Genomic DNA, 26,276 nt, shown 5'->3' with positions numbered 1-26,276 from the left:
TCCACCTATCAACTCCACCCTCTCCTCTCTGACCTATCACCTTAATCCTCACCCCCACTCACCTATTGTACTCTTTGCTACTTTCTTCCCACCCCCAACCCCTCTCATTTATCTCTCCACCCTGGAGACTCCCTACCTCTATTTCTGATGAAGGGCTTTTGCCCGAAACGTCGATTTTCCTGCTCCTCGGATGCTGCCTGACCTGCTGTGCTTTTCCAGCACCACTCTAATCTAGACTCTGGTTTCCATCATCTGCAGTCCTTGTTTTTACCATGCACTGGAGAAACCCTGACCAATTTCTGAACTGGGAACTCAAGGGGAGGGAGCTGTTTGACTGTTCAATTTCAAAAGGTGAATTTGAGGCCGGGTGATGGAAGGTCAACTCTGAAATGCAGCTCCAGATGAACAGATAACAAACATATATGTAGGAATGGAAATATACCAGGACGGGGAGGTTAGGTATCATTCCATCAAAAATGCATGGAATCCAGCAAAAATATTTGTGAGAACTAGGCCTGGAGGGTTCCCATTACATTAGCATGGACTTGTGTCATTAAACATTAACTCATGAACTTAACTGTGCCAGTTCCTAAGTTCAGAATTCCGATTTATACAATGCCAGTGGATCTAGATCACGATGATATAGCCATGCAGTGCAGATGGTTCTCGCCTTCTTGAGAGGAGTACATTGGTTCATATTAATGTCTAATAAATTGTGTTACTTTGAAGTTTAAGCTGAAAGAAAGTTGTAGATTTTGTCTTCTCCTCAGACCTAACTTAGATATAGAATCTGTACAGTGTGGAAACAGGCCCAGCAAGTCCACACCAAACCCCACGCCCACCCCCAAAAGAGTAACCCACCCAGACCCATTCCCCTCCCTTATGTATACCCCTGACTAATGCACCTAACATACACACCCCTGAACATTATGGGCAATTTAGCATGGCCAATCCACCTGACCTGCACATCTTTGGATTGTGGGAGAAAACCAGAGCACCCGGAGGAAACCCCCGCAGACACGGGGAGAATGTATAAACTCCACACAGACAGTCACCCGAGGCTGGAATTGAACTCAGGTGCCTGGTGCTGTGAGGCAGCAGTGCTAACCACTGAGCCCCCATGCAAAAGCACACAAAAACACTGAATTATTCTAGTACACAAGGAGGCCATTCAGCCCATTGTGCCTGCACTCACTCATCAAATGAGCATCACTACCCAGTGTCAATATCCAAATACAACTGCAGACTATTTCTATCCATATCCAAATCCAAGTCCAATGTCCTCTTCATACCTGGCCCAACCAGGCAGTTCATTCCAGACCCAAACTACTTGCTGTGTGAAGAGGTTTTTTTCCTCATGTCACCTCTGCTTTGTTTGCACATCCCTTTAAATCTGTGCCTTTCTCGTTCTTATTCTTTTTAAGAGCAGGAATAGAATGGAAGAAGCAGTTGTCGGGGATGGGTGCTTGGGGTGCGTGGGGAGTGGGGCGGTGTGCAGGTTAAGTGATGAATTATAATTCAACATGTTCTCCAACCCTCTGACTGACTTCATCACCACTCCTCAGCTTCATTGGCCACATCAAGGAGCAAGCTTCATCAGCTCGAGTTTACAAAAGAATAAAGGAGTGAAAAAAAAATCTTTTACAAAAGCATCAGTGTCCCTCCAGTGTGAATCAGGGCGGCCTCTAATCACCTGGGAGATAATCAGCACAACAGCAGAAAATGATGATCAGTGACCACACTTAGCCCTCTGAGAACTGGGGGACAGACCGAACACAGGGGTCGACCCACTTAAAAAAAAAGTCACTTATGAAGCTGTTGAAAATTAATTAAAATTGTAAACGATTCATAGGAGCCTTAGAGCAATTACAAAGCAACAGAAGAGTTCAAATAACATCATAAGTACAAGAACAAAGCTTTCCGAGTACTTTGTAGTCTATCTTTGGCATCTGAACACCAGGGTGATGACTGCAACTGTAAAATCATTCTGAGAACGCACATTACTTTTAAAACTGTGTTGACGGAGCTCAGGAGACAAGTTAAAATGTATTCCAAGATCTCGGATTGCTCGACAGGATGGAAGATGAGGAAAAGCAGAAGTGGGTTTTCCAATCGAGGTTTTACAGGTCAGGAGGAGTGCATTCTCCCCATTGCCCTCACACTAGCCCCTGAGATGAGGCAGGAGAGAGAAGGTGCCATCAAACTCTGTTTTATATATCCCCGCTCTCTTTCCCAGATATTCTCAATTATTTTCCCATTTTACCACCACTTACCCACATCTGGAAGATTTAGAAGGCAGACATTTTATGCAAATTACTGAAAGCAACAATAAAACAAGAACCTACATTTATATAGCACCTTTAAAGTAATAAAATGTCTCAAGATGTTTCACAGCAGCACAATAACACAAAATATGACATCATAACATTTAAGGATTACAAATGCAAAAGATGACAAAGGTTGGAAACATGCAATAAACGACAGATATGTCAGAGAAACTCGGAGTTTGGCAGTACACGTGGAGAGAGAAATGGGAATAATGTTTCAGGTCAAAGACTTTTCATTGCCGTTCCTTCAGTGTTACTGGGTAAAAATCTTGGAATTCCCTCCCTAATGGCCAATCTACAGCATATAAGAAAGAAGAACACTTGGCCTCTCAAAATGTTCAAAAGGATCATGGCTGATCCAATATTCCTCAAAACCACTTCCCTGCTCTTTCCCCATAAACCTCGATTCCCCAACCGATGGAGAATGTCTTTCTCGCAGCCCTAAATATACACAAGGATTCTACCCCCACACTCTCTGTGCTTCAAGGAGGCAATTCACCATAACCTTCTCAAGGGGCAACTAGGGACAGGTAATAAATGCTGGGCCCAGCCAGTGACATCCATATCCTCAGCATCAAAAAATAAATAATCCCATTCTCCTGGAATTGCTGTGTCAGTTTAAGGTCAGGATTGAGCAGACACAGAGCTCTCCTCTGGAAGTTGATCCAAGTGAGGTGCAGGGGGAGGTGGGAAGGGGGTACTCATTTGGACCCACAGGGCATACCCATACTTGGAATTGGGATTTGTGACCGGAGGTTTCTGAACTACTCATGTAAAGCCAGCAGGTTTATGTACCAATACACTCACAGAGAAACCAATGATTCTGACAATCTTGGAATGTATATTAATAAATAACTTGTTGCAGATAGAGAGAAGAGAGCTGCGCCAAGTCCATTCTCCAGAAACAGGCCAGGCTGGAGTTTCTGATCCACAGGAGTCTCCTCCCAATCCTTTCTCTCTGTTTTACCAACTTCTCCTTAAAATCTACTCAACTCAACCACTCCTAAGCTCCACATTCTCCCAACACTCTGAGTAAAGATGCTTGTTCTGAATTCCTTACTGCTTTCATTAATGACCATCTTATTTTTAATAAATGAATTTAACACATTCACTTATTGCCTATCGGTAACTGACTTGGCCTAGAGTTAAGATTTGCTGTGGGTCTGGAGTCACACGTAGACCAGACCAGGTTGTAAATTCTTTCCCTAAAGTACATTAGTGAACCATATGGGTTTTTCCAATGTTCTTAATTCCAAAGTTTTATTGAGCTTAAATTCTACCATCTGCCATGGTGTGACTCAATCCCAGGTCCCCAGAACATTATCGGGGGTCTCTGGAATAACAGCCCAGTGATAATACCACTAGGTCATCACCTCCCCTAATTCAGTGATCCTCATTATAGCCTGAAGGAAATCTTGTGGCACAATGGGTAGACTCTCTACCTCTAACCCCAGATGCTCCAGGTTCAAATTCCACTCCAGGACCTGATGGTTAATAATATCTTCATTACACAGCCAAGCAGGCAGGGTATCCACCTGTGAATGTTTCCAATTACCCCTTAGGGAGACAGTAAGAAGGAAAGAGTCTATTGTTCAGAAGGCCGTGAAAAACCACCCCTACAGTTTCGCAAGAAATATCAGGGACCAGTGGCTGGAAGTTCATGGTCATCAGTGCTGTGTTAGGGTGTGATACCTGAAGGGGGAGGGGTGGGAGGAGGGCTTAGAGAAAGAAAAGGAATTCCCTCCCCAAGGGCATGGTGGGTCTACCTACAGCACATGGACTGCAGCGGGCCAAGAAGGCAGCTCACCCCCACCTTCTCAAGAGGCAACTTGGGACAGACAGTAGATGCTGACCCAGCCAGCGACCCCCACATTCCACTAATGAATAAAAGAAAAAAATAGGAGAAAGATTCTGTCTTCATCACAGAAAGGGAATGTTTTCTCTGCGTCGGCCTCACTGAATCCCATCACCCAAAAGGTCAATTATTTAAGAAAGAATTACAAGACAGCAATTCTCAAGATTATTGTAATTCTAAAAAAGATTTGGCAGGAGGTTTCACAACAAGGTTTCCTTTTCTGCGTGTTCGATCTAATTGATGTCAGTGCTGTAATCAGGATGTTTCTGATTTCAGTTTTAAAAATCAACTGAACCAGGTTAGGATTTTACACACCAAAGACAGCTTTGCAGTCATCTCAAACGTGCAATGGAAAAAAATATTGCATTTTTATAGCACCTTTCACATCTTCAGATCACTCCACAGTGCTGCTAACAGGAAGGTTGGAGCAGGAGGAGGCCATTTGGCCTTCTACACAGAAGTGAGGAACGCAGATGTTGGAGATCAGAATCAAGATTAGAGAGGTGCTGGAAAAGCACAGCAGGTCAGGCAGCATCTGAGGAGCAGGAAAATCGATGTTTCGGGCAAAAGCCCTTCAGCAGGAAAGACCATTTGGCCTTCTAGGAGAAAGTGAGGACTGCAGATGCTGGAGATCAGAGCTGAAAATGTGTTGCTGGAAAAGCGCCAGCAGCAGGTCAGGCAGCATCCAAGGAGCAGGAGAATCGACATTTCGGACATGAGCCCTTCTTCAGGAATGAAGAAGGGCTCATGCCCGAAACGTCGATTCTCCTGCTCCTTGGATGCTGCCTGACCTGCTGCTGGCGCTTTTCCAGCAACACATTTTCAGCATTTGGCCTTCTAGCCTGCTATACAATTCAGCTGGGTTTCTGCCTTATCTGTGCCTTAACTCTATCCACTCATTCTGGTTCCGTAACCCTTAATAAACTTGTACAATAAAAACCTATCAATCTCAGTTTTGACTTACATATTTCAACCCCGCGCTCCACAGGGTTTTGGGGGACAGAGTTCCTCATTGTGTGAAGAAGTGCTTTCTGACATCATTTAAAACATCACTCCCCACAATCCAAGGTTATAGTTTCTCTTGATCCATTCATTAACCCCTTAACTTAGCTTTAGGACCTCATCTCACCTTTAGGACCTCATCTCGATATCCCTTTAATATTTTTGGACCTGAGGGATTTAGGAACATCCTCATGGACTTGTGAGATCTATCCATGTCACACACATGAATGCCATGGCTACGCTGAGATTATTTACAGCACAGACTGTGCTTTCATACCTGTGCAGTTCATTTGCCTCCCCGATGCACATAAAGATTTCTCTGCTTCCATTGTAAGGGTAGGATTCACATCAGAAGCTGTTTGATTACACCAGGCCCAACCTAAACAAGTTAAAAACAGTGTTTTAATTTTCAGCTACAAACAAATCTATTTGTTTGGGTAAAATTGCAAGGCAGATCCAGCTGAGAAACAGGCCATTCAGCCCAACTGATCCATGACAGTTCTGAATGCTTTGCATGAGGCTCCCCTTCAGTGACCTTGGAATTAATTTTTTTAGGCACTTATCAGCATCATTACCAACACTGTCCATTTCACCTCCAGTTAAATATCCGACACTGTCCCTGATTCAGTTTATCCACCTCTGAAAACCTATTCACGTTTTAGTTACCTCTAGCCCTGACTATTCTAAAGCACACTTAGCTGCTTTCCCATGCCCAAATATTTCTAGTTGACAATTACACCACTGTAGTGTCAGGTTATAAGCCCTCCAAGGACTATAAAACTGTGAGAGTTTTATTCTCTCTTCCCATTTACTAACCCATCCTTCTATGGCCTCATCCAGGTCATTTATAAAAATGACAAACAGCAGTGCACCCAAAACAGATCATTATGGTACACCACTAGTAACTGAACTCAGGATGAATATTGCTGAAAATGTGTTGCTGGAAAAGCGCAGCAGGTCAGGCAGCATCCAGGGAACAGGAGAATCGACGTTTTGGGCATAAGCCCTTCTTCAGGAATGAGGAAGGTTTGTCCAGCAGGCTAAGATAAAAGGTAGGGAGGAGGGACTTGGGGGAGGGGCGTCAGAAATGTGATAGGTGGAAAGAGGTCAAGGTGAGGGTGATAGGTCAGACTGGGGTGGGGGCGGAGAGGTCGGGAAGAAGATTGCAGGTTAGGAAGGCGGTGCTGAATTCGATGGATTTGACTGAGACAGGGTGGGGGGAGGGGAAATGAGGAAACTGGCAAAATCCGAGTTCATCCCTTGTGGTTGGAGGGTTCCTAGGCGGAAGATGAGGCGTTCTTCCTCCAACCGTCGTTTTGTTGTGGTCTGACGATGGAGGAGTCCAAAGACCTGCATATCCTTGGTGGAGTGGGAGGGGGAATTGAAATGTTGAGCCACAGGGTGGTTGGGTTGGTTGGTCCGGGTGTCCCAGAGGTGTTCTCTGAAACGCTCCGCAAGTAGCCGGCCTGTCTCCCCAATATAGAGGAGGCCACATCGGGTGCAGAGGAAGAAGGGCTTCCTTCCTAAAGAAGGGCTTATGCCCAAAACGTCGATTCTCCTGTTCCCTGGATGCTGCCTGACCTGCTGCGCTTTTCCAGCAACACATTTTCAGCTCTGATCTCCAGCATCTGCAGACCTCACTTTCTCCTCAGGATGAATATTTCCCATCAGCCACCATACTCGTCACCTTTCAGCTGGCCAATTTCTGATCCAAACTGCTAAATCCCCCTCAATCCCATGCTTCAGTGTTTGGTTCAATAGCCTATCTTGGGGAACTTTATCAAACGCCTCACTGAAATCCATATACACCACATCAACCGCTTTACCCTCAGCCATCTATCTGGTCACTTTCCCAAAGAACTCAATAAGGTTTGCGAGGCACGACCTAACCTTCACAAAACCGTGTTGTCTATCCCTAATCAATTTATTGCTTTCTAGATAATTATAAATCTAATCTCTTATAATCCTTTCCAAAAAACTTTACCCACTACCAAAGTAAGGTTCACTGATCTATTGGTTCCCGGTAAGAGCAAGAACTACCTCCTGTCTCTGCACCAACATAAGCCGAAGGAAAGCCAGTTTATTTTTTTCCCTTAGTTATTGTTGTAAGCTATGTAAGCTATTAAGCCAGAGACATAATAAAGTGTGAACCAGCCACCCTGTGCCTTTGACAAGAAAGTAAAAGCAACTAGCAAAGGAGAATCCAGGAGCAGCATGTCCTGACAAATTATAAAGCAACATCTCAGTGAACCCTGTAAACAGGGAACATTAAACAGCCTTCCCAATCTTTCCCTCTGCCTGGAACACTCGTGATTTCCTTCCTATCTACCTGTGTAGGGACTGCTTAGAACAGGGTTAGAGCTTTAACTGTTACAGATAGATGTCCTCAGTTCACAATTACTCATCTGTAGTTAAATGTTTTGATTTGCAATAAATATCAATTCTTGATCAGTTACAGAAATCTGGCCCACATTTTCTGTCCACCTGAATTTGAAAGTCAAGTAAATTAGGGAATTCTGCACACTTTTAAAAATCTTTAACTTTCATGATGACTCCACAAAAATCAAATGGGAAATCAAGCCCTACTACACTAGTGCATGACAGCTGACACATAGGAAGCTGGGTGTTGTTGTTGGGGGTCAGAAATCTCAGCTCCAAGACATCTTTGCACAAGTTCCTCAGGGTAGTGTCCTAGGCCCAACCATCTTCAGCTGCTTCATCAATGACCTTCCCTCCATCGTAACGACAGAAGTGGGAATCGGGTAGGACCTAAGGATCTGTTTCTGTGCTGTACATCTCTATGATTGCACAATGTTCAGCACCACTTACGACTCCTCAGACACTGAATCAGTCAGTGTTCAAATGCATCACGATCTGGACAATATCCAGGCTTGGGTTGACAAGTGGCAAGTAACATTGACACCACATAAATGCCAAGTCATGACCATCCCAAACAAAAAATAATATAACCTTGGCATTCAATGGCATTACAATCATGGAATCCTCGACTATCAACATTCTGAGGGTTACCATTAACCAGAAACTGAATTGGACTCACCATATACTATAGACCCCCCAATAGCAGCAGAGATGTGGAGAAACAGATTGGGAAACAGATTTTGGAAAGGTGCAGAAGCCACAGGGTAGCAGTCATGGGCGATTTCAACTTCCCAAATATTGATTGGAAGCTCTTTAGATCAAGTAGATTGGATGGGGCGGTGTTTGCGCAGTGTGTCCAGGAAGCTTTTCTAACACAGTATGTAGACTGCCCGACCAGAGGGAGGCCATATTGGATTTGGTACTTGGTAATGAACCGGGACAAGTGATGGGCTTGTTAGTGGGTGAACATTTTGGTGATGGTGACCACAATTCTGTGACTTTCACCTTGGTTATGGAGAGAGATAGGTGCGTGCAACAGGGTAGGTTTTACAATTGGGGGAAGGGTAATTACGATGCTGTAAGACAGGATCTGAGGAGCATAAGTTGGGAGCATAGGCTGTCAGGGAAGGATGTCATGGAAATGTGGAACTTTTTCAAGGAACAGATACGACGTGTCCTTGATATGTATGTACCTGTCAGGCAGGAAAGAAATGGTCGTGTGAGGGAACCTTGGTTGACGAGGGAGGTTGAATGTCTTGTAAAGAGGAAGGAGGAGGCTTACGTAAGGTTGAGGAAACAGGGTTCAGACAGAGCAGTGGAGGGATACAGGATAGCCAGAAGGGACCTGAAGAAAGGGATTAGGAGAGCCAAGAGAGGGCATGAAAAATCTTTGGCGGATAGGATCAAGGATAACCCAAAGGCATTTTATGCGTATGTGAGAAACATGAGAATGACGAGAACGAGGGTAGGTCAGATCAAGGACAGTAGTGGGAGACTGTGTATTGAGTCGGAAGAGATAGAAGAGGTCTTGAATGAGTACTTTTCTTCAGTATTTACGAACGAGAGGGACCGTATTGTTGAAGAGGAGAGTGTGAAACGGACTGGTAAGCTAGAGGAGATACTTGTTAGGAAGGAAGATGTGTTGGACATTTTGAACAACTTGAGGATAGACAAGTCCCCCGGGCCTGACGGGATATATCCTAGGATTATGTGGGAAGCAAGAGAGGAAATTGCAGTACCGTTGGCAATGATCTTTTCGTCTTCACTGTCAACGGGGGTGGTACCAGGGGACTGGAGAGTGGCAAATGTTGTGCCCCTGTTCAAAAAATGGAATAGGGATAACCCCGGGAATTACAGGCCAGTTAGTCTTACTTCGGTTGTAGGCAAAGTAATGGAAAGGGTACTGAGGGATAGGATTTATGAGTATCTGGAAAGACACTGCTTGATTAGGGACAGCCAGCACGGATTTGTGAAGGGTAGGTCTTGCCTTACAAGTCTTATTGAATTCTTTGAGGAGGTGACCAAGCATGTGGATGAGGGTAGAGCAGTGGATGTAGTATACATGGATTTTAGTAAGGCATTTGATAAGGTTCCCCATGGTAGGCTTATGCGGAAAATCAGGAGGCATGGGATAGAGGGAAATTTGGCCAATTGGATAGAAAACTGGCTAACCGGTCGAAGTCAGAGAGTGGTGGTAGATGGCAAATATTCAGCCTGGAGCCCAGTTACAAGTGGAGTTCTGCAGGGATCAGTTCTGGGTCCTCTGCTGTTTGTAATTTTTATTAATGACTTGGATGAGGGAGTCGAAGGGTGGGTCAGTAAATTTGCAGATGATACGAAGATTGGTGGAGTTGTGGATAGTGAGGAGGGCTGTTGTCGGCTGCAAAGAGACTTAGATATGATGCAGAGCTGGGCTGAGAAGTGGCAGATGGAGTTCAACCCTGCCAAGTGTGAGGTTGTCCATTTTGGAAGGACAAATAAGAATGCGGAATACAGGGTTAATGGTAGGGTTCTTAGTGAGGTGGAGGAACAGAGGGATCTTGGGGTCTATGTTCATAGATCTTTGAAAGTTGCCACTCAGGTGGATAGAGCTTGTAAGAAGGCCTATGGTGTATTAGCGTTCATTGGCAGAGGGATTGAATTCAAGAGTCGTGAAGTGATGTTGCAACTGTACAGGACTTTGGTTAGGCCACATTTGGAGTATTGTGTGCAGTTCTGGTCGCCTCACTTTAGGAAAGATGTGGAAGCTTTGGAGAGGGTACAGAGAAGATTTACCAGGATGTTGCCTGGAATGGAGAATAGGTCGTACGAGGATAGGTTGAGAGTGCTCGGCCTTTTCTTGTTGGAACGGGGAAGGATGAGGGGTGACTTGATAGAGGTTTATAAGATGATCAGAGGAATAGATAGAGTAGACAGTCAGAAACTTTTTCCCCGGGTACAACAGAGTGTTACAAGGGGACATAAATTTAAGGTGAAGGGTGGAAGGTATAGGGGAGATGTCAGGGGTGGGTTCTTTACCCAGAGAGTGGTGGGGGCATGGAATACGCTGCCTGTGGGAGTGGTGGAGTCAGAATCTTTGGTGACCTTTAAGCGGCAATTGGATAGGTACCTGGATGGGTGCTTAAGCTAGGACAAATGTTCGGCACAACATCCTGGGCCGAAAGGCCTGTTCTGTGCTGTATTGTTCTATGTTCTATGTTCTATATAAACACCTTCACTACAACAGCAGGTCAGAGGCTAGGAATACTGTGGCAGGTAACTCACCTCCTGACTCCCCAAAGCCTGTCCACCATCTACAAGGCACAAGTCCGGAGTGTGATGGAATATTTCCCACTTGCCCGGATGGGGGCAGCTCCAACAACACTCAAGAAGCTCGACACCATCCAGGACAAAGCAGGTGCTTGATTGGCACCACATCCACAAACATTCACTCCTTCCACCATCGAGGCTCAGTAGCAGCAGTGTGTACTATCTACAAGATGCACTGTAGAAATTCACCAAACATCCACTGACAGCATCTTCCAAATCCATGACCACTTTTGTCTAGAAGGACAAGGGCAGCAGATTCATGGGAACACCACCACCTGCACGTTCCCCTCCAAGCCAGTCACCATCCTGACTTGGAAATATATTGCTGTTCCTTCAGTGTCACTGGGTCAAAATCCTGGAATTCCCTCCCTTAAGGACATTGTGGGTCTTCCCACAGCAGCACAAGGGTGTTCATACTCAAGTAGGACAGGTGAATCCAGAATTAGAGGGCATAAGTGTAGGGTGAGAAGGGAAAGATTTAACAGGGACCTAAGGTGCAACCTTTTCATGCAAAAGGTGGTGCATGTATGGAATGAGCTGCCAGAGGAAGTGGTGGAGGCTGGTACAATTACAACATTTAAAATGTATCTGGATGGGTATATGAATAGGAAGGATTTAGAGGGATACTGGCCAAGTGCTAGCAGATGTGACTAGATTAATATAGGATATCTGGTTGGCATGGACAAGTTGGACCGAAGAGTCTGTTTCCATGCTGTACATCTCCATGACTCTATGACTATGACATACACTACATAGCTTTGCAGAAATATCAAGAGTTTAAAGTGAAAGGGTAGAATCCGGTAATTTCTCAGTTCCTTCACTTTCTTGATGATGAGTTCATTTTTCTGTCAGTCATAGAACGATGGGCAATTTTCAGGCTAGCTTTCAGATTCGGTTTAGAAATGGTTATGAATCCTGATATTTGAAACTTATCAGAGTTTGTCCAAACTACTTAAATGTGAGGGATCACAGGAACACTGCATTCAGATCTAAGCTCAGTCTCTTACAGAGAAACAACATCCTTGTGAAGTTCTTCAGCAACAAGCCACAACTTCCAGGGGTATACTGCAAAAACATCCATTACCTCAATCCAGAGGCTGTTGCTAGGCCATGGCAGCATAGACCCAGTTGAAATTTTCAAGACTGTGTTCAACAATTAAATCAATAAAACATCCATTATCTCTGTCTAAAACATTTCTCAATACTGCTTTCCAAAATTACTTTTTATTTGTAAACAGTAATAGACCATAGTCTCTTTTACATGTTTGATTGAAACTGTAAAGTTAATCACATGATAAATCCTTTGCAACAGAAATATAAATGATAGGGGCAATTAATGAGAAGAGGAGGCACCACAAATATCCTCATCCTCAATGATGGAGGATCCCAGAACATCAATGTAAAAATCTAAGGAACTATTTTAAGCCAGAAGTGCTGAGTATGTGAATCATTCCAGCCTTGTCCGGGCCTCCCCAGCATCACGGATTCCAGTCTTCAGCCAATCCGATGCACTCCATGTGATAAGAAAGGGCTGAAGGCACTGATACAGCACAGACTATGGGTCTGACAACAATCTGGCAATAATACTGAAGACTTGTGCTCCAGAGCTAGCCACGCTGAGCCAAGCTGTTCCAGTAAGACCTGGCATTTCAGAACATTGCCCAGATATGTCCTATACACAAAGAAAACAACAAATTCATTCTGTCTAATCCCTCTCAATCATTAGCAAAATACACCATGGTATCATCAGAGGGTGTGTGGCACTAACAGAGCTGTGGCCTATGGATGGGATGTAAAACTGAGATCCCAAAGCTCACTCAAATGGATATATCAGATCTATTCGCTATTTACTATTATTCACTCGTGTGATGTGGGCATTGCTGGCCCGTCCCTAGTTGCCCCCTTGAGAAGGTGGGGGTGAGCTGCCTTCTTGAATCGCTACAGTCCACAATGCCCTTAGGGACGGAATTCCAGGATTCTGACTCAGTGACACTGAAGGAACGGTGATACATTTCCAACTCAGGAGTGGCTTGGAGGGGAACTTGCAGAGGGTGTCCCCTGCTGCCCTTGTCCTGGTCGTAGGTTTGGAAGGTGCTGTCTGAGGACCCTTGGTGAATTTCTTACAGTACTACACAAGCAGCGGAATTCTTGCCAGCATCCTGACCAACATTAATATCTCATCCGATACCCACTAATAACAGTTGATCTGCCTTGCAGGATCTTGTTCTGTGTGGATTGACTTCTGTGTTTCTTACAACAGTTCAAAAATTCCTTCATTGGCTGCAAAATGATTTGCCATCCTTAGGTTATAAAGGAATTGTATCAAACATACATCTTTTGCCTTTTTCTAATTTTTAAATCAAGGCAACACCTTACCCAATCATTAGCAATATAGTCACTACAGAACAGGAGGAGGCCATTCAGTCCATCTATCACAATCTTGTCAAACCTATTTGTCCCTCTCTCTTTTCTCCAATTGCTTGCTGTTTTATTTCCCTTGAGGGACCATCAATCTCTCTCTGAAATTAATTGTTTCTGCTTCCACAGGCAGCAAGTTACATGGTCAGTAACTACCTGTTGCAAAGAGAAGACACAGGAACAGGACGATAGGCCATTGGCACCTCAAAGCTGCGATGCCTTTTAATAAGATCATCTAGTGATTGTCCAATGATAGATGTAGGTTTGCTTGCTGAGTTAGAGGGTTCATTTTCAAACATTTCATCACCATACAAGGTAACATCTTCAGTGAGCCTCCAGATGAAGCACTGCTGGTGTTTCCTGCTTTCTATTTATATGTTTGGGTTTCCTTGGGTTGGTAATGTCATTTCCTGTGGTGATAAACCAAACAGAGACACGCATGAGAATTCCTAGAAGCATGGCATTCCAACCGGAACTCAATCAATAACCACATTGACTTGGATTCCATTTACTACACCCTGAGAAAAAGAACAGGAAATAAGATCACCACAGGAAATGATGCCACCACAGGAAATGACATCACCACCCCAAGGAAACCCAAACATAAATAGAAATCAGGAAATACCAGCAGTGCTTCGTCCAGAGGCTCACTGAAGATGTTACCTAGTATGGTGACTAAACATCTGAAAATGAACCTTTCAGCTCAGCGAGCAAACCTATATCCAGAACCTCAACCTGAGCAACAAACCTTCTCAAAACTCACTAATTGTCCAGTGAACCAGAACTTCCTTTGTAAGTTAGACAGTCATTGAGTCATACAGCAAAGAAACAGACCCTTCAGTCCAAGAAATTCATACCGACCAAAATCCCAAACTAACCTAGTCTCACCTGCCAGCACTTGGCCTATATCCAAACCAAACCTTTCCTATTCACTTATCCAAATATCTTTTAAACGTTGTAATCATACCCTCATCTACCATTTTCTCTTGAACTTCATTCCACACATGACCAATCTCTGTGTAAACAAGTTGCCCCTCATACACGTTATAAATCTTTCCCTTTTCACAGTAAAAAATGATCCTTAGTTTTAACTCCCCCACCCCAGGAAAGTGACCCTTGTCATGCACCTTATCCATGCCCTTCATGATTTTATAAACCTGTATAAGGTCACTCCTCAACCTCCAATGCTCCAGTGAAAAATGTCCCAGCTTATTGCGTCTATTCTTATATCTCAAACGGTCCATTCTCGGCAACATCCTGGTAAATCTTTTCAGAACCCTTTCCAGATTGATAATACCCTTCTCACAACAAGATGACCAGAACTGGACACAGTGTTCCAGAAGAGGCCTCACCAAAGTCTTGTACAACCTCAACATGACGCCGCAAATCCTAATACTCAAAGGTCTGAGCAACCAAGACGGGCATGAGAAACGCCTTTGACACCTGTGAGGCAAACTTCAAACAATTATACACAGAATCCCTTCAGTGTGGAAACAGGCTATTTGGCCCAACAAGTCCACACCAATCCTCCAAAGAGTAATCTTACCAGACCCATTCCCCTCCCCAATTACTCTACATCTTCCCTGACTAATGCACCTAACCTACGCATCCCTGAACACTATGGGCAATTTAGCATGGTCAGTTCACCTAACCTGCACGTCTTTGGACCGTAGGAGGAAACCGGAACACCCGGAGGAAACCCACGCAGACACGGAGAGAATGTCAGACAGTCGCCCAAGGCTGGAATCGAACCCTGGCCCCTGGCGGCTGTGAGGCAGCAGCTCACCCCCATCCCTCTCTGTTTTATACCACTACCAGGGGCCTACTGTTATGGACCAGGCCAGATCCCCTCAAAACATTCCAAGAAAGTAGCCCCTCCCTAACTTTGTTTGTTGTTTTAATCAGGTGTAGCGTGGATCTTCCAGGAGGGATGCAGTTGGTCAAACCACTTAGTCTTAAACAAAACAGAATTTATTTACAAGATTACTGAATTAAACACAAACAAAAGAGAATAGAATCCAGAATAACTTACCCTCCCCGAAAACCCCACAGGCCATCCCAACTTAACGATGGTGTTACAAATACTTGCAACAATCCCCACGAACATCGCTTGGCACTAAAACGTAAAATCAAACCCAGGGTCTTACAGGAGAAAGGTCAGTGAGAGGGAAGGTCAGCATGGGGCGTATTCTTTGGGTCCAGCAGCTTCACAACTGACAGCCTGCTTTCAGTGAACAGCCAGACCTATTCTCAGGGAAATGCATGACAGAAATGTGGAGGTTGTTTAGGAAGCACCTGCTGATAGTGCTGGACAGGTTTGTCCCACTGAGCCAAGGAAGGGATGGAGGGTGAAGGAACCTTGGGTGACAAGGGATGTGGAACATCTAGTCAAGAGGAAGAAGGAAGCTTACTTAATACTGCTGAAGCAAGGATCAGACAGGGCTCTAGGTAGTTACTAGGTGGCCAGGAAGGAACTGAAGAATGGACTTAGGAGAGCTAGAAGGGGTCATGAAAAAGCTTTAGCAGGTAGGATTAACAAAAACCCTAAGATGTTCTACACTTAGGTGAGGAACGAGAGGATGGCTAGAGTGAGGGTAGGACCAATCAGGGATAGTGGAGGGAACTTGTGCCTGAAGTCAGAGGAAGTAGGGGAGGTCCTTAATGAATACTTTGCTTCAGTATTCACTACTGAAAGGGATCTTGACGTTTCTGAGGACAGCATGAAACAGATTAATAAGCTCAAATAGGTTGATGTTAAGAAGGAGGATGTGCTGAAAATTTTGAAAAGCATAAGGATAGATAAGTCCTCTGGGCTAGACAGGATATACCTAAGGTTACTACGGAAAGCGAGGGAAGAGATTGCTGCACCTTTGGCTATGATCTTTGCATCCCCACTGCCACTGGAGTAGATGATTGGAGGGAGGCAAATGTTATTCTCTTGTTCAAGAAAGGGAATAGGAATAATCCTGGGAAATACAGATCAGTCAGTCTTATGTCAGTGGTAGGCAAATTATTGGAGAGGAATCTGAGAGACAGGATTTTTGGTTACTTGGAATACCATATAGAACATAGAACATAGAACATAGAACATAGAACATAGAAGAATACAGCGCAGTACAGGCCCTTGGGCCCTCGATGTTGCGCCGATCCAAGCCCACCTAAACTACACTAACCCACTATCCTCCATGTACCTATCCAATGCCCTCTTAAATGCCCATAAAGAGGGAGAGTCCACCACTGTTACTGGCAGGGCATTCCATGAACTAACGACTCGCTGAGTGAAGAACCTACCCCTAACATCAGTCCTATATCTACCCCCCCTTAATTTAAAGCTATGCCCCCTTGTAATACCCGACTCAATACGCGGGAAAAGGTTCATACTGTCGACCCTATCTAACCCCCTAATCATCTTGTACACCTCAATCAAGTCACCCCTAAACCTTCTTTTCTCTAGTGAAAACAGCCCCAAGTGCCTCAGTCTTTCCTCATACGATTTTCCTTTCATACCAGGCAACATCCTGGTAAACCTCCTCTGCACCCGTTCCAATGCCTCCACATCCTTCCTATAGTATGGCGACCAAAACTGCACACAATATTCCAGATGCGGCCGTACCAGAGTCTTATACAACTGCATCATGACCTCAGGACTCCGGAACTCAATTCCTCTACCAATAAAAGCCAGTACGCCATATGCCTTCCTCACCGCACTATTTACCTGGGTGGCAACTTTCAGAGATCTGTGTACATGGACACCAAGATCCCTCTGCTCATCCACACTACCAAGTATCCGACCATTAGCCCAGTACCCCATCTTTTTGTTATTCTTCCCAAAGTGAATCACCTCGCACTTAGCTACATTGAATTCCATCTGCCACCTTTCTGCCCAGCTCTGCAGCTTCTCTATATCCTGCTGTAACCTGCCACATGCTTCCTCACTGTCAACAACTCCTCCGACTTTCGTGTCATCCGCAAACTTGCTCACCCAACCTTCTAACCCCTCTTCCAGGTCATTTATAAAAATGACAAACAGCAATGGTCCCAAAACAGATCCTTGCGGAACACCGCTAGTGACGGCACTCCATGAAGAAACTTTGCCATCAACTACTACCCTCTGTCTTCTTCCATCCAGCCAATTCCTAATCCAAACCTCCAACTCACCCTCAATGCCATATCTCCGTATTTTCTGCAGTAGCCTACCATGGGGAACCTTATCGAACGCCTTACTAAAATCCATATATACCACATCTACCGCTTTCCCCTCATCAACCTCCTTCGTCACCTTTTCAAAGAATTCAATAAGGTTTGTGAGGCACGACTTGCCCTTCACAAAACCATGCTGACTATCCTTGATCACATTATTCCTATCTAGATGTGCATAAATCCTATCCCTTACAATTCTCTCTAAGACTTTGCCCACAACAGAAGTGAGACTCACCGGCCTATAGTTACTAGGGCTATCCCTACTCCCCTTTTTGAACAAGGGAACCACATTTGCTATCCTCCAGTCTTCTGGGACTACTCCTGTAGACAAAGAGGACATAAAAATCAAGGCCAATGGCTCTGCAATCTCCTCCCTTGCTTCCCAGAGAATCCTAGGATAAATGCCATCAGGCCCAGGGGACTTATCTATTTTCACATTTTCCAGGATTTCCAACACCTCTTCTCTACATACCTCAAAGCCATCCATTCTACTTATTTGTGCCTCAGTATTCTCATCGACAACAATGCCCTGTTCCTGAGTGAATACTGAAGAAAAGTATTCATTCAGTGTCTCCCCAATCTCTTCCGCCTCCACACGCAACTTCCCACTACTATCCTTGACTGGACCTATTCCTACCCTAGTCATTCTTTTATTCCTAACATACCTATAGAAAGCCTTAGGGTTTTCCCTAATCCTATCTACTAAGGACCTTTCGTGTCCCCTCCTTGCTGCTTTTAGCTCTCTCTTCAGGTCCTTCCTGGCTACCCTATAACTCTCAATCGCCCCAATTGAACCTTCACGTCTCATCTTGAGATAGGCCGCCCTCTTCCATTTAACAAGGGATTCCAATTCCTTATTAAACCACGGCTCCCTCGCACGACCCTTTCCTACCTGCCTGACAGGTACATAATTATCAAGGACACTCAATAGTTGCCCCTTGAACAAGTTCCACATATCATTTACACTCTTGCCTTGGAGTCTACTTTTCCAAGCCACACATCCTAAGTCATGCCTCACCGCATCATAATTTCCCTTACCCCAGCTATAATTCTTGCCCTGTAGTACACACTTATCCCTCTCCATCACGAGTGTAAAAATCACCGAATTATGGTCACTATCCCCAAAGTGCTCACCTACCTCTAATTCTAACACCTGGCCTGGTTCGTTACCCAGAACCAAATCCAGTATGGCCTCACCTCTTGTTGGCCTGTCTACATATTGTGTCAGGAAACTCTCCTGCACACATTGAACAAACACTGACCCATCTAACGAACTTGAGCTACAGCTTTCCCAATCAATATCAGGAAAGTTAAAGTCCCCCATAACAACCACCCTATTACTGTCACTCATCTCCTGAATCACCTTCCCAATCCTTTCTTCAATGATTCTAGGACTATTAGGAGGCCTGTAAAAGACTCCCAACAGGGTGACCTCACCTTTCCTATTCCTAACCTCAGCCCAAACTACCTCAGATGGCAAGTCCTCATCCATCGTCCTTTCCACCGCTGTCATACTGTCTTTGACAAGCAATGCCACACCTCCCCCTCTTTTACCCCCACCTCTGAACCTACTAAAACATTTAAATCCCGGAACCTGCAACAGCCAATCCTGTCCCTGTTCTAGCCATGTCTCCGTAATAGCCACAACATCGAAGTCCCAGGTACCAACCCACGCTGCAAGTTCACCTACCTTATTTCGTATACTTCTTGCATTGAAGTATACACACTTCAAACAACTTCCCTGTTTACAGGCACCCTCCTTGGAAATTGATGCCATGTTCCTCACCTCCCTACATTCCAGGCCCTGCACCCTGAAGCTACAATCTGGGTTCCCATGCCCCTGCCGAGTTAGTTTAAACCCCCCCCAAGAGCACTAGCAAACATCCCCCCAAGGATACTGGTTCCCCTCAGGTTCAGGTGTAGACCATCCTGTTTATAGAGGTCCCACCGTCCCCAGAAAGAACCCCAGTTATCCAAAAACTGGAACCCCTCCCTCCTGCACCATCCCTGAAGCCACGCATTTAATTGTTCTCTCTCCCTATTCCTCGAATCTCTATCACGTGGCACGGGTAACAAACCAGAGACAACAACTCTGTTTGTTCTAACTCCAAGCTTCCAACCTAGCTCCCTGAAAGCCTGTCTAACATCCTCAGCACTCCTCCTACCTATGTCGTTGGTGCCAATGTGGACCACGACTTCGGGTTGCTCCCCCTCCCCCTCCAGGACCCGGAAAACACGATCAGAGACATCACGTACCCTTGCACCTGGGAGGCAACATACCAAACGTGAGTCTCTCTCGTTCCCACAAAACCGCCTATCTGTGCCACGAACTATCGAGTCCCCAATTACTACTGCTCTGCTCTTCTTCACCCTTCCCTTCTGAGTAACGGGGACAGGCTCCGTGCCAGAGACCTGAGCCCCGTTACTTACCCCTGGTAAGTCATCCCCCCCACAAGTATCCAAAACGGTATACTTGTTCTTGAGGGGAATGGCCGCAGGAGGTCCCTGCACTGGCTGCTTCCTCCCAGTCCCCCTCACTGTAACCCATCTATCTGCCATCTTTGGAGTTACTACTTCCCTATAACTCTGATCTATGACCCCCTCTGCCTCCCGAATGATCCGAAGTTCATCCAACTCCAGCTCCAGTTCCCTAACACGGTCTTGGAGGAGCTGGAGATGGGTGCACTTCCTGCAAGTGTAATCGGCAGGGACGTCGATGGCATCCCTCACCTCATACATGTTGCAGGAGGAACATTGCACTGCCTTCACTGCCATCCCTCTAAAGCTAACTGTTTAAACAAAAACTGTATCTAAATAATACAAGCAAAATTCAGCACTTACCTGCTTGCCACAACAGATGTTATTAATAGGTTAGAGATGGAGGGCGGGTGGGAGGCACTACCCGTGTAGTGCCTCGGGTTCCTCTCCTTCACGCTTTTAAAGGGGGAAAAAACTAACCCAGCTAAGCTTACACTAACTGCTTCCGGGTCTCGGCTGCCCCTCTGCTTGCCGTCACTTCCTCTGCTGCTCCCGCTCTTTCTGTGAAGGAGAGAGAAAACAAAACACCGATGCCCGCTACAGGTAAGTAATTTTGAAAAAAAAAACTCTTACCTTAGCTGTAGTCTCCCGGGTTCACCTCAACTCGGCCGCTGCTCCCACTCAAATGCCATAGTTTGATTAGAGATAGTCAGCATGGCTTTGTGAGGGGCAGGTCATGCCTCACAAATATTTTTGAAGTCTTTGAGGATGTGACAAAACACATAGATGAAGATAGATCAATGGATGCAGTTTACATTGATTTTTGCAAGGTGTCTCATAAGGTTCCTCATGGTAGGCTCATTCAGAAAGTAAGGAGGCATGGGATACAGGGAAACCTGTCTGTCTGGATACAGAATTGGCTGGCCCATAGAAGACAGAGGGTGGTAGTAGATGGAAATTATTCAGCCTGGAGCTCGGTACCCAGTGGTGTTCTGCAGGGATCTGTTCTAGAACTCTGCTCTTTGTGATTTTTATAAAGGACTTGGATGAGGAAGTGGAAGGATGGGTTAGTAAGATTGCTGATGACACGAAGGTTGGTGGAGTGAGTCATAGTGTTGAGGGCTGTTGTAGGTTGCAACAGACATTGATAGGATGCAGAACTGGGCTGAGAAGTGGCAGATTTGAATGCAGAATACAGGGCTAGAGGCAGGATTCTTGGCAGTGTGGAGGAACAGAGGGATCTTGGGATCCATGTCCATAGATCCCCCAAAGTTGCCACCCAAGTTGATAGGGTCATTAAGAAGATGTATGGTGTGCTGGCTTTCATTAGCAGGGGGACTGAGTTTAAGAGCCGCAACGCTATGCTGCAGCTCTATAGAGACTTGGTTAGACCACAGTTGCAATATTGTGTTCAGCTTTGGTTGCCTCAATACAGGAAGGATGTGGAAGTTTTAGAGAGGGCGCAGAGGAGATTTACCAGGACGTTGAGTGCCCTGGAGGGCATGTCTTATGAAGAAAGGTTGAGGGAGCTAAGGCTTTTCTCATTGGAGGGAAGAAGGATAAGAGGCGACTTGATAGAGTTGTACAAGTTGATGAGAGGCATAGATAGAGTGGATAGTCAGAGTGGATAGCCATTTTTCCTAGGGCAGAAATGGCTATCACAAGGGGAATAATTTTAAAGGTGACTGGAGGAAGGTTCGGGGAGATGTTAGAGGTCGGTTCTTTAGACAGAGTGATGAGTGCGCGGAATGTACTGCCAGCAATGGTAGTAGAGTCAGATACATTAGGGATATTTAAGCGACACTTGGATAGGCACATGGATGACATAAAATGAAGAATATGTAGGTTAGTTTGACTATAGAGTAGGATAAAAGGTTGGCAAAACAATGAGGGCTGAAGGGCCTGTACCGTGCTGTGCTGTTCTATGTTCAAACCAAATCAGAGAAAAGCTGAGCTGGGAGAACTGGGAGCTGGGAGAACTGGCCACTCCCCTTTCATTGCACAATTTTTTTAAAACCTGAAAGCCTTTTGCCTGAGCCAGTATCTGTTAGCTGTAAACAAACTAGCCCTAAAATCCATGGAAACCCTTAACCTGTGACTTTTACGACATCTCTGAAAAAAATACAAGGACAATGTAACCTTGTTAAAGGAACAGCAGCATCACACCTCCCACTCATTGTCTAAGTCCTGCTTTTGTTTGTTTTACCAAAATGCAATACCTTACACTTATCCAAATTAAACGCCATCTGCTACTCCTCAGCCCATTGACCCAACTGATAAAGATCACTTTGCAGTCTTAAAATAACCTTCTTCACTGTCCACTATGCCACCAATTTTGGTGACACCTGCAAACCTACTAACCATACCTCCTACAATCTCATCACAAAAAAGTGAACCTAGAACTGATCCTTGCGGGAACCTGCTGGTCACAGGCCTCAGTCTGAAAAACCACCCTCCGTCTCCTGCCATTAAGCTAATTTTGTATCCAATGGCAAGCTCAACCCGAATCCCATGTTATCTAACTTTACTAGTTTAATCGACCATGTGTAACCTTGTCAAAGGCTTTACTAAATTCCAGGTAAAAAACGTCTACCGCTCTGCCCTCATCAATCTTCTTTGTTGTTTCATTAAAAAACTTAACCAAGTTTGGGAGACACAATCTCCCTCACACAAAACCATGCCGACTAGCCCTAACCAATCCTTCCCTCTCCAAACGCATGTAAATCCTATCGTCCAGAATCACCACCTACTTATCCACCACCGATACTTAAAACTCAAACTGAAATCCAAATGCCTTTTACAAACACCAACAGAAACATGTAATTATTCACATAAATGTCACATCCACAGCCACCTGATGAAGGAGCAGCGCTCCGAAAGCTAGTGCTTCCAAACAAACCTGTTAGATTATAACCTGGTGTTGTGTGCTTTGTAACATTACACAACTCAGCATTTTACAGCCAATGACATTTTTTTGAAGTACAGCCTCTGAAGTAAGACAGGAAAGACTGAGCAAACTCCTCTGAACAACAATGTCGAGCTGACAATCTGTTTCTGTGATGCCAATTGAAGGATAAACAAACAATGGGCCAGGTCCCCAGGGGAACTGACCTGCTCCCCAACAACATAGAGCCATGGGAGCATTTACATCCACTAGAGAGCGTTTCCAGCTAATGTTTCACCTGTAAAATAGCACCTCCGACTGAGCAGCATTCCCTCAGGACTGCAGGTTCAGACCAAACCCTGGAGGAACAATTGAACCCAGAACCTTGTGACTGAGTCAAGTGCTGCCCACTGAGGCATAGCTGACACACAAATTGGTTAAAAACATGAAATACTAACTATTGGTCACCTGTAATCTGGGAGCATATTAGTAGCAGAGTACACGGTGTTAATCTTGCTTCATAAACCCAGAGATGGCTCCTGCCTGGACCTGTCAGGAGATGTGTCAGAATATTTGCCCTGGGGGTTAATGTTACACTTCCGAACGTGGCTGCAGTCAAATACAACCACAAAAACAGGTGAAACACTGCAATCACAGAATACTTTATCCTTTCTCCCCACAAAAAGCAGGTCCCACAAGGGGACTTTTCAAAAGTTTATGCAAACTCATTTAAGCTATTGAGTTGAAAATCACTCCAGTTGATCAGCTGGCTAGATTGGGTCGTCATGTGTTCAACGAAATTATACAATTCATTTTGAAGTCAAATTTGTGTAATTAAGAGTATCTGTACACAAAAAAAATTAAATTCTCATTTTTATGTCATTATTTTGCTTAGTTCAGGATACTGTATAATACTAGTGTCATCCCGTTTCTCTACCTCTGTATCAGTTAAAGCAAAATGCTCAGAGACACAATATAGTTTTACCTCCTTCATCTTTATTCCGGGCGCTGGAGGGAGAGAGAATGATCACTCACGTGCACAGTGACTTGAGTTATTGTCTTCTCTCGAACAGCAGATTCTTAATGAATTATATAGTCACTTATAGGGAGCAGCCTCCAAATAAGGCAACATCTATATTGATTGGGTGACTGTTACAATCAGCGAGCATCAACAGTTAATATTAAGCCATCTGGCGTTATACAATGGATGTTCTTAACCTTATTAACTGGCTTCACCTAATGAACATGATTTGGAGGAGCCAGTGTTGGTCTGGGATGGACAATGAGGTGAAAAAGCATTCATTATGTAAGTCAAAAATCACACCACACCAGGTTATAGTCCAACAGGTTTATTTGGAAGCATTAGTTTACGGAGTGCCGCTCCTTCATCAGGTGGTTGTGGAGTACTAGTCCATAGGACACACAACAAAAGCAAAAAACTTTTGTTATAACTTGTGTTTTATGATCTTAACTCCACAACCACCTGATGAAGGAGCAGTGCTCCGAAAACTAATGCTTCCAAATAAACCTGTTGGACTATAACCTGGTGTGGTGTGATTTCTGACTTACATAATGAATGCTTTTTCACCTCATTAACCCACTGCCCTTGCCTCCAGCACCTCATTGTTTACTACAAATTCTTATCTGGTCAAAGTTATGCTCACTGAATCTTTGTTACACAACCCTGAATTTAACTCTTTTTGTACCTGCTCATACTGTATACAGTTTCTCACTAGGGGGCAGTTGGTTTAAGGCGAGAGGAGAAAGTTTAAATGAGATGTGTGAGGTGAGTTTGTCTTTACAGAGTCTGGAACGTGCTGCCAGTGGGGGGTAAAGGTAGAAATGATTGCTACCTTTAAGAGGCATTTAGTCAGACGCATGAAGACACGGGGAACAGAGGGATATGGAGTATGTGCGGGCGGGCGGGATTAATTTAGAATGGCACCACAGTCGGCACAGACATGGTGGGCCGAAGGGACTGCTCCTGTGCTGTGCAGCCAGTAATTTGCTCTGGGACGATTCGATGCTGAATCTCGCTGCAGCGACAGAGCAGGAGCAGCCTGAAGCCCTGAGCCGACTTCAATGCCACCCCCACCCCCGTCACAGCCCCCCCTCCCCTCACCTCCCTACCCTCCCCTCCCCTCACCTCCCATCCCCACCCCCATCCCTACCCCCCCCCATCCCCACCCCCACCCCCTCCCTACCCTCCCATCCCCACCCCCTCCCTCCCTACCCCCACCCCCTCCCTACCTGTGGTCAGGAGGAGTGTGGTCAGTCTGCGCTGCCACATACTGTCAGCCCGGACCAGCTGGAGCTGCATCAGCGCAGTCCCGGGGAACCTCTCCCTCTCCCTCTCCCTCTCTGTGTCTCGGTGTGTGTCCCTGTGGGAGCCGGCCCGGCCCCGCCCCGCCGCAGCTCCCTACCTGAGGGGTTCACACCCTCAGCTCTGCCTCCACATTCACTCCATTTCACTCCGACACTCACAGGCGGGCGCATGCGTCACTCCGAGTGATCGCAGAGAGCGGAGCCCGGGGGGTGGGGATGGAGATAGGGGAGGGGGATGGAGGAGGGGGTGGGGGGACGAGATGGGGGAGGGGATGGAGATGGGGAGAGGGAGAGGGAGGGGGGGGGGAGATGGGGGTAGAGGTGGAGATGGAGGGAGGGGATGGGGATGGAGGGGGGGTGAGGATGGAGGGAGGGGGTGGGGAAGGAGGGAGATCATCCCCCCCAGGGTGGAGTACATCTAGCAACTAGCCCCGGGGAGAGGGAGGATTCAGAGAGGGGAGGGTGAGGAGGGGGAGTGAGTGAGGAGGGAGGGTAATGGGGAGGGAGGGTAAGGAGGGAGGGTAATGGGGAGGGAGGGTAAGGAGGGGGATTGAGTGAGGAGAGGGGGCAGTGAGGGGGAGGGGAGGGGGAGTGAGTGAGGAGAGGGGAGAGTGAGTGAAGGGAGAGTGAGTGAGGAGAGGGGGTACTGAGTGAAGAGAGAGGGTAGTGAGTGAGGAGGGGGTAGTGAGTGAGGAGGGGGAGTGAGTGGGGAGGGAGGGGGAGTCAGGAGGGGGGGTGAGTGGGGAGGGAGGGGGAGTCAGGAGGGGGGGTGAGTGGGGAGGGAGGGGGAGTCAGGAGGGGGGGTAAGTGGGGAGGGAGGGGGAGTGAGAGGGGGGTGAGTGGGGAGGGAGGGGGAGTGAGTGGGGAGGGAGGGAGGGGGAGTGGGGAGGGAGGGAGGGGGAGTGGGGAGGGAGGGCGGGGGAGTGAGTGAGGAGAGGGGGGGTGAGTGAGGAGAGGGGGGGTGAGTGAGGAGAGGGGGGTGAGTGAGGAGGGGGGTGTGAGTGAGGGGAGGGGGGTGAGTGAGGAGGGGGGTGTGAGTGAGGAGAGGGGGGGTGAGTGGGGAGGGGCGGTGAGTGAGGAAGGGCAGTGAGTGAGGAGG

The 26,276-nt window shown here is 46.0% G+C and overlaps 1 protein-coding gene across 5 annotated transcripts in view; it reads right to left on the bottom strand.

Moving 5' to 3' along the window:
• The window catches only part of LOC122539530 (protransforming growth factor alpha-like), a 55,067-nt gene extending 29,768 nt beyond the window's left edge, over window positions 1-25,299 (bottom strand). Inside the window, exons 1-2 of one of the 5 annotated variants that reach the window (XM_087979890.1) lie at window positions 25,103-25,299; window positions 5,462-5,563 (exon numbers count right to left, since the gene is read on the bottom strand). In XM_087979890.1, the coding sequence (XP_087836016.1) occupies window positions 5,462-5,563; window positions 25,103-25,172 (172 nt within the window). In that variant the 5' untranslated portion in view covers window positions 25,173-25,299. The remainder of the gene's footprint in view (window positions 1-5,461; window positions 5,564-25,102) is intronic. The other 4 variants (XM_087979889.1, XM_087979888.1, XM_087979887.1 and 1 more) reach the window with 4 other exon arrangements.
• Window positions 25,300-26,276: the final 977 nt, after the last annotated feature.

This window comes from Chiloscyllium plagiosum, unplaced genomic scaffold (genome assembly GCF_037043375.1).
Source record: "Chiloscyllium plagiosum isolate Xiang-an unplaced genomic scaffold, Cpla_swu_hap1 HiC_scaffold_36, whole genome shotgun sequence".
In the NCBI taxonomy this organism is placed as follows: Eukaryota; Metazoa; Chordata; class Chondrichthyes; order Orectolobiformes; family Hemiscylliidae; genus Chiloscyllium; species Chiloscyllium plagiosum.
The sequence above is the reverse complement of the archived record's forward strand: the minus strand, read 5'-3'. Positions and strand labels throughout refer to the sequence as shown.